Genomic DNA, 14,544 nt, shown 5'->3' on the forward strand with positions numbered 1-14,544 from the left:
AAGCACCACACACCTGTCTCTTTCAAAGGTTTGGGCTGCTCTAGCCCATAAAGCTCAGGAAGGCAGACAGATAGATTCTAAAGACACCTTCAGCTTCTGGCATGGGCTCCACTGGCCTCACAAAGAGAGAGGACTAGAAAAATGGTGTTGAAAAGGATTTATTCACTCATTCATTCACTCACTCAACAAATACTTGTCAAGCGTGCTGCTCTGGGCCAGGCGCCATTCCAGGTGCTGGGGATAAAGTAGTGAACAAATGACACTAATAGTATCAGCAGCTAACATTTTCCAAGTGCTCTATGCCAGATCCTGTGCTGTGCAATTAAATATGCCGTTTTACTTCATTCTCATGACTCTATGAAGTAGATTCTACTTTACAGGGAGGAAACTGAGGCTCAGGGTGATTAGTAACTTGCCCCAAGAAAAAAAGCTGGCCAGCGCTGGGTCAGGATTCAGACCCAGGCCTGTCTTGCTCTGGAGCCAGTGGTCTGAACCCATTCCAGGCCTGTAGTCGCACCCTGATGGGGGGATGTGATGAGGGGACAGGATTTCAACACGGCACTTTCCTCTTCCCCTTTGAGGCCTGGCTGCCCTTTGGTGGTCCCTCCTGGACCTTTCCAAGCTGATCCCCTCTTCCTGCCTTGGCCCCAGCTATGGACTCCTCTCTCCTCTGGCGCCTATGCCCCTGACTGGTAATGTGCTGCTGAGGTAGGGCTTCCTCCCCAAGAGGCTGCGTGAGGGTGGGAGGACAAGGCATGTGGCTGTCACTGTGCAGTTTTAGGGCACCATTCACGCATTACTACGACTTGGGGGGAGACGGCAGCTTTTTCTAGTTGGCACAAACACACCATTTGGAAGTGTGCTGGGTCCTGGAAGACGCTGGGTCTCACTCTGCTTCATACCCTGCACAGGGGCTGGCCCAGGATGGAGCCCAGAGAACATCTGTTGCATAAATGATGACATGGAGCAACTCAGTCTTTCCAGCCCCAGCTGGTGGGCCAACCCCACCCTCATCTCTCAGCTGCACTCTGGGTCTGGAAGCAGGTAGAAGAGAGGAAACTATCCCAACCTGCCACCCCTAAGGGGCTCTGCCACTGGACGATGCCCCAGAGTCAGCTCCATCCAGGTACAGGAGACAGTCTGGCAATTCTCATCAAAAACTTACCAGACATAGAGGATTCCCAGAGACTGTTGCCCTATGATACTCCATAAACCTTGACCTTGCTGGCTCACCTCCCTGCGACTATCCCCTGAGGGTACGTTTTAGCCAAGTAACAGATTTTCTCATAGAATAAAGAATATTACCAGTGAGTACTGCACACCTTTAAAAAGTCTATTATTTTACTGCACACCTTTAAAAAGTCTATATGAGACCAAGTGGTCAACTCTAAAGCAAAGATGAAAGGGTAAGGGGGGCAGGGAATCCAGGTTAGGTACTGCAAGTGAAACATCTAGAAGGGAATTAATGAGAACGTTATAACATTGTAAAAAATGCAACCAATGTCTCTGAACAATAGATACAGCAATTATTAAATAGAAACCTAACTTGCCTTGTAAATTTTCACTGAAAACACAATAAAATATTATTAAAAAAACCAAAACAAAACTTATCAAACAGATTGCCCTTAGATAAGCCTGTTCTCTTCTAGGAATCTGTTCTGAGTAAATACTCAGGGCTGTTGACAAATACTTAGCTACAAAGATGGTCAGACATCACTGCTTATAAAAGCAAAAACAAAAACAGAAGAAATCTAGATGCTCATTCATAGAATGGTGGCTGATCCAAACGCAGCCATGAAAAAGAATGCTGTAGAGGAATATTTTAATGACATGAAATGAGGTTTAAAGTATATTAAATCAAGACAAGTTAGTTTTAAAGGAGCACGTACCATTGTATGTTTAAAATGCACACACACACACAGCTATAAACGTGCATCACACTTTCTGGAAGCTACATCAAAAAATATTAGCAGTAGACAAACTCTCAGAAGTTAGAGTCTTTTCCTTTGAGATTTTCCATCTTTTCTCTGATGAACAGGTATTACTTGAATCACAAAAATGTTTCTGAAAACAGCAGGTGTGTTTAGGGAAAGCAAACCCATGCGTGATGCTGAACACAGAAGGCAAACACTACCATGATCTCCCGGAGTTCTTCCTCTCGTTGCTTCTTTTCTTTGAGCAGTTGCTGGAGCAGGGAGCTGAGGGCCCAGCGCTGCTCTGAGATCATCTCCTGCAACACAGACCACACCCAGCTGTGAGCTCACGGCACCCCTGGGCCTAGGAGTCCCCACTATGTGGTGTCAGAACCAAGAAGGGCATGGCCTGGGTTCCTATTCATTGAGTGCTGGCCACTGCCTCCAGCCTCCAGCCGTGGCCCACAGTAGCCTAGGCTGAGAGCTGGAGGCCAAAGCCAAGGGGCCCCTCTGCCCTGGCACCCCCTTCCCACCTTCTCCCAAGCCTGCATCTTCCTTCCCCAGGGGCTAAGGCCAGACATGGGATCCTAATGAATGATGACAGTGGAGTGGTAAGAAACATCAAACAAAAGAAATGACAAGGCACAGGCACTGACCTTGGCCTCACTGACCACACCGCATGGGGCAGAAGCAAATGGCAGGCTGGGTCGGCGTGTACCCCGACATAAATTAGGATGGCTTTCTATGCAAATGAGGCACATGCAAGCCAGCGCTGAGCCCTCTGTAGCCTCCTTTGTGGCTATGGTCCATGTATCTCTTGCTCTTGAACAGGGACCCTGGGAACCCCGTGGAGGCCACAAAAATGGGAGGCCTGCAGGCTCTAACGGGCAGGAGACAAGGTCACCCACCCCATATAGAGGCTGAATTGTTCTGAGAGTCAACCCAACCCCCTCCTGTCTGAAGACCTCTGAAGAACATTTCAAGGCCCACAAATGGCTTTCCCATTTGCTAGTTCACCCCTCTCTGACAGCCCTATCAGATAGGCTGGGCCTGGATAGTTATTTCCATTTTATGGAGTGGGGAATGGAGGCCCAGAGAAGGAAAATGACTTGCCCAAGGTTACATAGCACATCGTGGCAGACCTGAGGCCAGGATTCCAGATTCCAGCACATTCCCACTGCATTGAGAAGCCCATGAGACAACTTAAGACATCTCCACTCAGAACAGACACAGGGACAGAGACAGACAGAAGGCTCTGCTTGAAAGCCTGGCATGGAGCACAAGTCCTCACACACCATCTGACCCCCTTCGTTTTACACTTGGGCAGACTGAGGTCCAGAGAAGGGAAAAGACCGCCCCTTCTCCCTCACCAACCAAGGTCACACAGCAAGGCTGTGCTGGGACAAAACCGGGTCCCAGACGCTCAGTCCAGAACACACCTGCTGCTGCTCCCTGCTGCTTTCATGTCCCTGAGCAGGACACTAGCCTGCAGCTCACAAAGAAGGTGCTTGTAGTGAGGGACACAGTAACAGCTGGGCCCTCTCTCCAGACATCCTTGGGATACCAGGAAAGCTCCTTCCCCAGAGGATGTCAGCCTAGTGAGTGCAACCAGCGCCCAGAAGCATGGTTTAAAGAGACAGGGTTCAGCAGCGACCCCACTCCAAAACAAAGAAGATGCGGAGATGGAGATGTTGGCCTGGGTGAGCCTTGGCAATGAAACCCTCCTTCCTCTGACCCTCCTGCCTAGCAACAGGCTGACCCAACCCCTAACCTTGACCTGTGCTGGCCTCAGTCCCCAGGTTTGGTCCCATCAGCCTCTGCGGCTAGGGAGCTCCTCCAGTGTCACAGCTACAGAGACCTGCCTTTGCTCTGCTCAAGAAGCTGACCAAGCAGCTGCTGAGAGGCGGGGAGGGTGTTGGGGCGGGGGGCTTCATCAAGTGAAGGGGGAGGGAGGGACAGGGCATGCCAGGGAGCCCTACATACCTGTAGTGCCTCTGTGTCCAGGGATTTCCTCTTTAACTCCAGCTGTGTCAGCTGCAATAACTCAGTTTCTATTAACTTAATCTAAACAGAAGATGAGACAGGGGATTTTTTTATTCACATCAACCACGGTTCAATTAGTGCTGCTGCTGCTCTGACGGCCAAGTGGGTCTGAAGAAACCTTTCTGAGGGAGGCTCTGCAATGCTGGGAAGCTGCACATCTCAAGAACCTCACAGATAGGGTTTCAACAAAGAATTAGTTACTTCATAGCTCTGCAGGCCTTGGGGGCATGGACCAGGCCTATCCTGTTCACACTGCAGATCAAGAGTCAAGCATGGGTCCTGTCGCAGAGTGAGTGTGTGGAATGAATCAGGGGCTCTCTAAGATTCAGGCAACAGAGTAAAGAGCCGATATGTAATTATCATGAGCCTCTTACTGGTCAAAACCTCTCGCCTCCTCTAAACAGCTGTCAAAGGAACGAGTTGGCAGTGACAAAAGTGACTGAATAATAACAATAATAGCAGCTTATATTTATTGAGCACCTACTGTGTGCTAAGTCCTGTGCTATGTACTTTATATGCATCCCCTCAACTTTTCTTCTGACTGTTCGGAGGTGTTATTGCCTCCATTTTACAGACAAAGAAACTGAGGCTCAGAGTAAATAGCTTGCCAGCGCACACAGAACTGGTGAACGAGTGAGCCCTTTCCCTGGGATCTTCCTGCTCAGGGTCTGAAGGGAACGGCTGGCCTGGTGGGTCACAAACAGCCACAGTAAGAATGCCTGGGGCTGCCGCACACCCTCAGGGTGTGGCTGGGGCTTTCGGCCCTGGTGGTCAGGCCCCACAGCCACTGACTTCCTGTCCCTATGACTCCTGTCCTTAGATCCCTATGACCCCACCAACCCCTGGTCAGAGGAATGAGCTTCATGTCCGGCAATGGGGGATTGAAATTAAACAAGGAAATAAAAAAGGTAAGTTGGTTTGGTTGAAAAAGAACAGAAAGAAAAAGAAAGCATGCGAAAACGTGAAATTCAAAGTGTGCTGAATATGATGTGATGAGCGTTCCCATAGCCTGAGAGCCCATGACATCTCCAGCCCCATGCCTGCCGGGGCTGTCCTCTCGGGACTGTGTCTGAGCTGAGCCCACCTCACTCCCACGAGCACCCAGGGAGACAGGCACCCCGCTCCACTGGACAGAGGCAGACACCAAGGCCAGAGTTGGTGGAGCTTGCCCAAGGCCACCGGCAGGCCAGCAGCAGATCCTGGACGAGAGTGTGGCTCCTCGTCCTCATCCCAGGCGGGGTCGCTCCTCAGCAGACTTTAGGGCCTTGTGGCACCTCCCTGCCTCCTCAGGTGGGAGATCCAATCTGTCCCCGAGATCCCTCGAGCCCGTCCCTCAGCCTCAGCTGATGGGGACATGGGGTCTGAGTCCGCTGCTTTCCACCAGTGAGGTAGTCCTGCCTGGGATGTGGTCTGTGCAGAGGCTGCCCAAGCAGTGGAGGCCGAGCGTTAGCACTGCCCTCAGCCCTGGGCATCGTGGGAAACAGCAAGAATAGGTGCATTTGCCCTGGGATAAGGCCACTGAAGGTGCTGCCTCAAGACACCCTCCCCTGTACAGCCATCTGACACAGGTCTGCAGCTGTCCCCATTTTAGAGACGAGGAAAGTGAGGTTTCAAGAGGTGAGGTCTCTTGCTGAACTAGCAAGTGAGAGTCAGGAGTTAAACCTTAACTGCCCTTAACTACTGTACCATTGAGCTACATCTGCATTTCTCTGAAAGCTGACAGGACAGGTCTCCCAGGCAAGTGTCTGTGGCTCCCAGCACTCACCTGGTTCCTGATCTGCCTATGCATCAGGTCTTTTTTCACCTGGAGAGCCTCAAACGCAGCCTTCTGCATTTCGCTCTGCAACAGAGATCACAGGCTGGTTGGCAGAGGCCACTGCGGCCCAGTGGGCCCCCATCCAAGAGGAAAAATACAATCTGCGTAAAAAGGACCTCATGAATGACTTTTCTGCTCCTTACAGAAAGAGAAGTCACTTTTTAGCTATTTGTTTAAAATTTTAAAACTAATACTTATTAAGAATTTAGTCAGTGTTCTTCACACATCGCCCACTGTACCTCTACAACGACCATGACACAGGCTTTTAGTACCCTGTTTTGCAGATGAGGAAAGGGAGGTTCAGGAAAGCCACGACTGGCCCGAGGGCTCCAACCAGGTCTATGCAGCTTCAGAGGCTCACTTTGAACCACAGGTTAGACAACCTCTTTGAGAAACAGAGAGTTCTCCTCAGACAACTCCAACAAATACTAAGTTCAACTAGTTTGGAAGAAGAAAGAGATTGGAGTCAGGGAGGAAGCTGGGAGGGAAAGGCAGGCAGAGTAGTGGTGTGATGAGATACATGCAAGGGCAGCTGGGATGAGAGAAAGGCAAAGAGAACAGAAGGAGACCCTGGCAGGGGCTGTGGGAAAAAAGCTGGAACAGGACAATATGGACAAAGGTGGGAGGAAATAATGGGGAGCCCTTCATTGTTAGTAGCATCCACTAAGCACCTATGGTGGGCCAGCCAAGGTGGCAGAGAAGTAGAGAAGCAGTCAGTGGGTTTGGAAGTGAGTAGAAGTCAAAGGTCCCACTGTGCTGTCCTGTGGGCTCAGCCTCAGTGGTGTGACCACCAGCCTGTCTACTGAGGTCCTTACAATAGAAGCCTCTCTTCCACAGGATGGTGAGTGAGTGCCTACAAGCAAGAGGTGGGGCTCTTATGACTAGATTTCAGCAATCAGAAACCATCACCCAAAGGCCTCTCACTGTCCCTCATCCTTGACGGTGTGAACTCTTTTAATGTCACTAAGCCTGCTGGATCTTACACGCTATCTAGGGCACAGCTCCGTGGAGAGTGCCAATGCTGTGCCTGGGCTCCTATGCTTCCCTCCTGTGCCCCCACCTCAGGCCCTGGGCAAGGGCTCACCTCCTGCAGGATCTGGCTGATGGCTTTATTCTGATCCATCTGCTGCCATGATAGAATCTGCTGGAACCGCTCATCCATTTCAGCCATGCTGCCAGAAAGACAGCATAGTCATTCACTCTGTGAACATCTCCTGAGCACCTACTATGTGCCAGGCCCCATGATAAACCATTTACTCATTCAATACTTATGGAGTGTCTGCTGAGGGCCATGCCCTGGACTGGGTGCAGACATGGAGTATGTCCAAACTCCATGGCCCTGGAGAAGGAGATAAGAGTCTGTGTGTCTAGCGAGCTTGGCGAGAGAATCTCACTGGAATTCCCTCTACAGTGCCCCCTGAGGTAGATGCCCAGGCTCTGCACACCCAACTCTGTGGATGGTCACGACCTCCCAGGTGAGCCACTTGGGCTATGAGAAAGCTGCCCTTCCTGGTCACTAACATATGTACCCCCAGCCTGGCTGTGGTGGATCTGCCTCTCAGCCCCCTCAGAACAAGTCTGGTGGTTTTAGCACAAGAATCCAAACCTGCAGTCTCATATACGTCCACACTTTGGTACAGTCTTGGGTCTGAGTCTGTTTGCTTCGTAATAACAGCTGCCATTTATTGGGACCCTGATGTGCCAAACATTATGCTCACTAACGCTCGTTAACTCCTCCAGCAACCCCATGAGGCAGGCACTATGATTTATTCCCATTTTTCCAATAAGAAAATTAAGGCCCAGGGAGGGAAAGTAACTTTCCCAAGACTTCAGAGTTAGTAAGTACAATTGGGGCCTGGATCCAGGTCTGCCTGACCCCAGGGCCTAAGCTCCTGAGCACAATGTCACACCACCAGGAAGGAGGGAGAAATCCCCATATGGCAGGGACACCAGGAGGGTGCAGTTGTGCAGAGCCACCTGGACGGGAGGAGCGTGGGGGTGCCAGAACTGCTCGCCGCTCTCTGTCTGGGGTTCCTGGGCATCGGTCAATAAGCTTTTCTCGGCTGGCTCTGCCAGGAGCTTCTGGCTCCATCAACAGATAAACTCACAGTGCTGCAGTGAACTGGGGGAGCCAGATCCCAGAGCAGCCATTAGCATGGACGCAACCATCTCATCCATCCCCTGGAGGGTATCCCACTCCCAAATTGTACAGAGCCTGACAAGGGCACCACGGCCAGGGCCACAGGCTATACTCTGCCTGGGTTCAAATCCTGGCTCTGCCACCAACTACCTGTATTTCCTTGCGTGTGTTATACACTCTCTCTGAACCTCACAGTTGCAATTGTAAAATAGGGCTATTAACAATACAGTCCCTCGTAGAATCAATAAGCAAATGCAATAAGTCCCTCGGCCTAGTGCCTGGCATGCAGGAAATACACAAGAAATGGTAGTGATTATTATGACTTTATTGCAGCCCAACACAGAATCATGGGGTTCAGCTAGAAAAGTCATAGAGACCAGTCATGCTTGCCCCTCATAGCACAGCCGCACCTATGCAGCACAGGACAGGGGATTCTAGTGCCCTGGCTCTCACCTCCAGCCAGCAACTCCAAGTGGCCCTGCCGGAAGCCTTACCTTACCTGGAACAGGCCTGCTGGACCAAGTTCTGCCTCTGAGACTCGTAGGCCATCTGGATGAGTCGGTTCTTGCAGCTCTCAGTCAGCATCTGCTGCATGGCGGCTGCGGAGACACCAGGGCAGGCTGAGAAACGGACCCGCTCCTGGCTAGGCTAGGATGCAGCCGGAATTTTCTCTGGAGCTGAGGAACCGGCCTTATAGGGTTCACCTGGTTATGCACCTGAGTGTCACCCTTTAAAAAACAACTCTTTTTTTTTTTTTAACTCTAAAAGTAACATAAGTTGAAATGCTGACTAACTGTAAAACACTGAATAGCACATACATAAAATCACCCACATTCCTGTCACCCAGAGATGAGCCATATTATACACTGATGTACATTCTTCCAGTCATTTCTCTATGCATATTTATGGATTTCAAAAAACCTTTAAATGATATCACACTAAAACTACAGCTTCTCACTTTTCACAAATATTTCTCCCATCGACAAATATCCTTTTGTGATGGGATGTTCAGGGCTGCAGAGTGCTACGAGGCATGGGTAACCAGAGTTTATTTGGACTCTTTTTTGTAACTATTAAGTGATACTTCAATAAATATCCTTGCTCAAACATCTCCGTGCACATCCAATTATTTGATTATTTCCTAAGAATAGGTCTTAAAAGCTGATCGTTTAGGGCTGTGGGTAATTTGGGTTACCCTTTCTGCTCTGCAGAAAGATCCAGCCAATTCATGGTCCCTGTGGCAGCACATAGGACAGCCCGATTCCTTATGCCCTCAACAACTCTGGGTGCTACCTTTTCCTGCCTTTTTGTTATTTTCATTGACATTTTAAAATTATAAAAATAATACATGTTCGTTTTTAAAAAGCTAAGGGAAGTTAGAAAAGGTGAACAAAAACGTCCCCCAACACCGATTCCATTCCTAAGCAGGAACTGCAGTTAATCTAATATCCTTCTGGAGATTTTTCTATAAATATGAACACAATTTTCTTTTTACAAATGGTAGACCATAGTGACCTTTAAAAGAGGGATATTAATGACATGATGCCTCATCAGGTGGTGAGGATAAGATGGCACACGGTGAGTACTTGGCACAGTGCCTGGCTCTCAGAAAGCCTTGACTAAGGGCGCGCAGAACAGCCCCCTCTACTACAGAGACTTTGAAGAATGTACAATCCAAGTGGAGCCATTCCTTATCTTTCTACCTTCCCCCAGCCTCTCTTCTCCTTGGCCTTCCTTGGCACATGGTCTGCATCAGTTGGGGGAGACCTCCCCTCATTAGTGTGGACAATGTGGAAACACAGGGCCACTCCTGGGGAAGCATGGGAAGGAGAAGACTGGCCAGGAACACAAAGAGGGGCCAACCCCAGCTCTTGGTACTGAATCTGTTACAGCCATGCTTTGGGAAATGCTGAGTCTGTGCCAGGAGTATCTCATCTGATCCTCATACTGACTCTCTGAGTTAGCTACTTATTGCTTTCTCTTTTTTAGATAAGGAAACAGGCTCAGCAAAGTTAGGAACCAGTAATCCCCTGAGGCCATACAGATGGTGTCAGAGCTGAGATTCTGAATGCAGCCTGACCCCAGAGCCCATGTTTCATGACTGGACTTTACCGCCCCTCTCAAGGGTAACACTTGCTGCCTTCTGTATGCGACCGATCTGGAGATGGCTATCTACCCCTGTCCACCCAGACAGCCAAGCACTGGCCCCAGGGACATCCTCCACCCTTCCCTGTCCCAGGACTCACAGGCAATCTCACGTCGCCGCAGGTTCTCTGTCTCCTCCTGGGTTATGGACATCAACTGTTCCATTCTTATTCTACAAAACATTCGCCCATTCATTCAGCAATTGTAACATTTTCAACAGGGAATCCAGTCAGATGAATGCCACCTCTGCCAGGAAGTCCTCTCTGATGTGCCACCTAGCATGCTCTCTGAATGCCTGCTGCATCATGCACCTCCCTTGGGGCACTGCTAAACTTCAGCTTTATAGTTAAGAGTTTCTTGAACGAAAACAAAAATGAGCAAAGGAAGCAAACACCCAATTCACTAATGCTTAAATATGCGTGATCAGTGAACATACTGAAAGATGCTGAACCTCACTAATAACTAAAGAAAGTAAAATCTTCTTGTCTTCTATCAGATGGGTTGAGATTAAGACTGGTGATAGTGATGATGGTAGAGAAATGGGTGCTTTCATATACTGGTGAGAGGAGGGCAAATCGGCACAATGGTTTTTGGAAGGCAGTTTGGCAGTGCTCCATCAAAATATAAAATATGCAAGCCCTCTGAATGTTTCCTTCAAAAATATTCATGTAAGTACATAAGGGTATATTTAGAGGATGTTCACTATAATATTGCTTGTAATTGAGAAAAACCGAAAACAACTTAAATACCCATGAACGCAGGGATAACTAAATTATGATAAAATCGTATTGTGAAATATTCTACAACTATTACAAGTAATGAGGTGTTTGGCATGGAAATACATCCATGATACAGTAAGTGAAGATAAAAACGGTGATTTTAAGTGTGTAAGTATGTAAGGCAGTCCCCGACTTATGAAGCGATATATTCAAATTATGACAAACTGTACTTACAACTGTCCATTTTTTTTTACATTTTATCGTAGTAACGTACTAAATACAGTGTTGCCGTGCGTAATCTGCCGATGTTCTCATTCTCATGCCAACCCCCAAAGACAAATACAGACCAGATTTATAAAGATACTGATGATAAAAACTGAACCTGTTGCTGTGGAGTTGATTCTGACTCATAGAGACCCTACAGACAGAGTAGAACTGTCCCACTGGGTTTCCAGGGAGCGGCCGGTCGATCATAACTGCCGACCTTTTAGTTAGCAGCCAAGCTCTTAACCACTGTGCCACCAGGGCTCTGAGGATAATGAAAGGCGATAATAACGAAAACGTAAACAAAAATGAGGTATCCAACTTACGTCAGAGCTGACTAACGATCAAGTCATCGGCACAGAACCCTGTCGTAAGTTGGGAACTGCCTGTATATGCATGATGTGTGTGTGTGCATTTTTTCCACGCCAAACTGGTAACAGTGGCTTGGAGGGGACATCACCCTTTAACGCTTCTGCAGGGCCTGACTTAGCTGGAAGAAGCACGTATTGTTTCTGTACTTCTGCCTCCTGTGCTAGACCACAGGCTGCTCAAGGGAAGCTATGTCGAGCATGTCGCCGTACCCTGGCGCCCAGCCCAAGCCGAGCACAGAGAGGGCGTGGGGCCTGTCTGTGCTGAATGAGTGGCATCACCTGACACGACTCAGCTTGGCCTTGACCACCCCTGGGTACCGCAGCACCACAGCTGAAGTGGGCAGGCTGATAGGGTTACCTTCTAACCCAGTGGGAGCACGCTGCCCAGCATCCAGGGGCCCAGAAGGGAGGGGCAAGCAGACCCCCACAAGGACACTGGGAAAGCCCATGCTGCTATTCTGGGATTCCAGAGAACACAGGAGAGGGACTCATATTCAATTTGTCTGGTGCGGTGGGGGGTGGTGGGGCGGGGCAGATTTCACCCCTCCCACCTAACATTTTTTCTAATTACAAAGGTAGCATGCCCTAATGCAAGAAACTTGGAAAACACAGAAAAACACAAAAGAAAAAAAGAAAGATCATCACCTATAATTCCCACTTCTCAAAAATGTTTAGCGTTAACATTTGGGGTGGGTCCCTTTGCTTTCTGTGCAGACACAGACAGTCTTTAAAAACCCATACATATACTGGATGTGGGGCTTTAAGCCTGGTCCCCCATTCTCCCACTTAGCAATGTTTTATATTTTCCCTGACAAGGAATGTTCTTCCACAAGGTTATTTAATGACTGCACATTATTCCTTTGTTCATAATTTATGTACCCAATTTTTTATACTGAAAATATAGCTGGACATTATACATGATTCTTGTTCATGTCTCCGAACTTATCCTTAGGAGTATATGTGTGTTTTAAAGAACTTGAAGACAACAATTCTTTTTAATCCAACACTCCCTAAGGAGGTGAATCTCCTCACAGCTTCGGGGGAAGCTCAGGACATTCTTCTCCAAAGCTGCTCGCCTCCCTGGAAGGAAGAGAGGGCTGGGAAAGAACACCAGAGGAGAACACATACCTCTCATTTTCCAGCGACTTCAAAATCTCGGAACTTTTCTTCTGCCTGTGGAGAAATCCATAAAAGGCCCCAGCAGTCACCATCAGGCCTGTTTCCAACATAACTGCTCTCCTCTCACTGCACAGCTCTACGGGGAGGGTTAGTAACTGAGCTGGGTGCGATCTCAGCCCCAGCACTCAGGAGCTCTGTGTTTTCATGCCAGATAGGCAAGTAATCACGCCTAGCCCCAGTGTCCTCACCTGTGAAATGAGAATAATAAAAAACAATTTCATGCAGCATTTGTATGAGAAAATATACAAAAAGTGCTTGGCCCATAACAAGGACTCAATAAAGGGCAGCTCTACTGGAGTCCCTTGGTGATGAGAACAGGATGCTCACAGCAGGTCTGACAGACTCAAGAAGGCACTTTGTAAATGCTGGACGATGGAAGACTAAGTGACTGGGGACAGAAAAAAGGAAGCTTGGAAGAAACAGGGATGTGGCTGAAGCCTGTTCCTGAAATCTCCCTGCAATGAGTCTCCTAACTAGGCCTTCTCAGGCTTCTTGAGATCTCTGTCTTGATCTCTGGCCTTTCTTCCAAGCCTCATAAGGACCTGCTCTTAGCAGCTCCTATCTTGGAAAGGATTTGTTAAGACAATTCTCACTACAGGGTGAACGGCTGACTTCAGTGCAATAGGTTACTTGGAACCCAGAATATTAGAACAGGACACGATCTCAACTATCTTGCTAAGCCCACTCATTTTACAGATGGGAAACTCAGGGCCCAGAGGTGGGAACACTTGCCTGAAGCCATAAATCCAATCAGTAGAAACCCTATCACATGACAAGAAACCAGGTCTTGTAATGCCCAGGGCAGATTCTTTTCTCTTTAAGTTGGTGCAAATTGAAGCACCAAGATTGGGTCCTAACGATGGAAACCTTGGGCAGGAGGGAGAAACGGACCTCTATCCTAGCCCCTCAAAGGGTACATGGGGGAAGGACTCTGGATCTGGGGGCCACCAGCTCACCTCTGATTCTCCTCCAGGAGTTTCTGGATCCGCTGAGAGATGTCCTGCTCTGTCTGCTTCAGCTGCTTGTGTAGCCGCTGCCGCTCGGCGTCGAGGTAGCGCTGGTGCTCACTTAGGCCCTGCTCCAGCCGGGACTGCTCCTGCGGCAAGAGAGGCAGAGGTCCTGAGTTGGCAGGGACTCCCTCGATGACACAGACCAGTGAAGGGCAGGGGATGGGAGGAAGAGGACAGGAGTAGGAGACTGGCTTCGGGATCTGCCTCGCCAGTCCTTCTTGTGTGACTGTGGGCCAGCTCTTCCCTCCCTAGGCCTCAGAGCCTCCACCTACACAGTAAGGAGGCTGCACTAGGTGACCGGTAAAGGCCTTCCTGGTTCCTGGAGGATAGAAGGAAGAGAGCTTGATTCCCCTGCCTTCCTACATCAGAGAGACCCTGGCCTGAGTCAGAGACCACTGGTAGGGGGATGCAGACAGGCTGCTCACAAACCTCCCTGACGGTCTGAAGGATCTCGTCCTTCTGACTGCTGCTCTGCTGAAGGAGCTGGGCATGCTCTCGCTGTCCAAGTTCCAGGCGCCGTTCAAACTCAAGTTTCTCCAGCATCTTCTGTTCCTGTGAGAATGTAGCTTCTGGGTGACTGTTGGCCCAGGCCAGAGACCAAGCAAGGCTCTGAGGTGTTAGCATAGGGAGCAGGGTGAATCCACCCTCAACTCTGCATAGCGCAGGCTGCAGGTCTCAATGCTGAGCAACTACCCACTCCCCGGGCCCCGACTCCCTCCACCAGGCCCACTGTAATAAAATGGGCTGTTCACTGGCAGAGGCTAGTGGTTCAGAGCCTAGGATTGGGCTCAACCTCTCTGAGCCTCAGTCTTTTCATCCGTCAAATGGACGCACTTTACCGCCCACCTGAGGTTATATGAGGTCTTGGCAAGGTGGATGTATGTTAAGAGGAAAGTATTACATTAACCTCCAGTTTAATGGCAGGAAGAAGTTATTTCCTCAGA

General features: G+C 49.2%; 1 protein-coding gene across 5 annotated transcripts in view; it reads right to left on the reverse strand.

Annotated features, from left to right (window-relative positions):
• Positions 1 to 14,544, reverse strand: part of LRSAM1 (leucine rich repeat and sterile alpha motif containing 1) — a 37,683-nt gene that overhangs the window by 7,055 nt on the left and 16,084 nt on the right. For all 5 annotated transcript variants that reach the window (XM_010587612.3, XM_003407717.4, XM_023544904.2 and 2 more), the window contains 9 exons: positions 14,030 to 14,152; positions 13,547 to 13,686; positions 12,540 to 12,584; positions 10,159 to 10,229; positions 8,412 to 8,511; positions 6,857 to 6,944; positions 5,722 to 5,796; positions 3,897 to 3,977; positions 2,135 to 2,230 (listed from right to left, as the gene is read on the reverse strand). In XM_010587612.3, coding sequence (XP_010585914.1) covers positions 2,135 to 2,230; positions 3,897 to 3,977; positions 5,722 to 5,796; positions 6,857 to 6,944; positions 8,412 to 8,511; positions 10,159 to 10,229; positions 12,540 to 12,584; positions 13,547 to 13,686; positions 14,030 to 14,152 — 819 coding nt within the window. The remainder of the gene's footprint in view (positions 1 to 2,134; positions 2,231 to 3,896; positions 3,978 to 5,721; positions 5,797 to 6,856; positions 6,945 to 8,411; positions 8,512 to 10,158; positions 10,230 to 12,539; positions 12,585 to 13,546; positions 13,687 to 14,029; positions 14,153 to 14,544) is intronic.

The sequence above is a fragment of the Loxodonta africana genome, chromosome 9, assembly GCF_030014295.1.
Source record: "Loxodonta africana isolate mLoxAfr1 chromosome 9, mLoxAfr1.hap2, whole genome shotgun sequence".
NCBI lineage: Eukaryota > Metazoa > Chordata > Mammalia > Proboscidea > Elephantidae > Loxodonta > Loxodonta africana.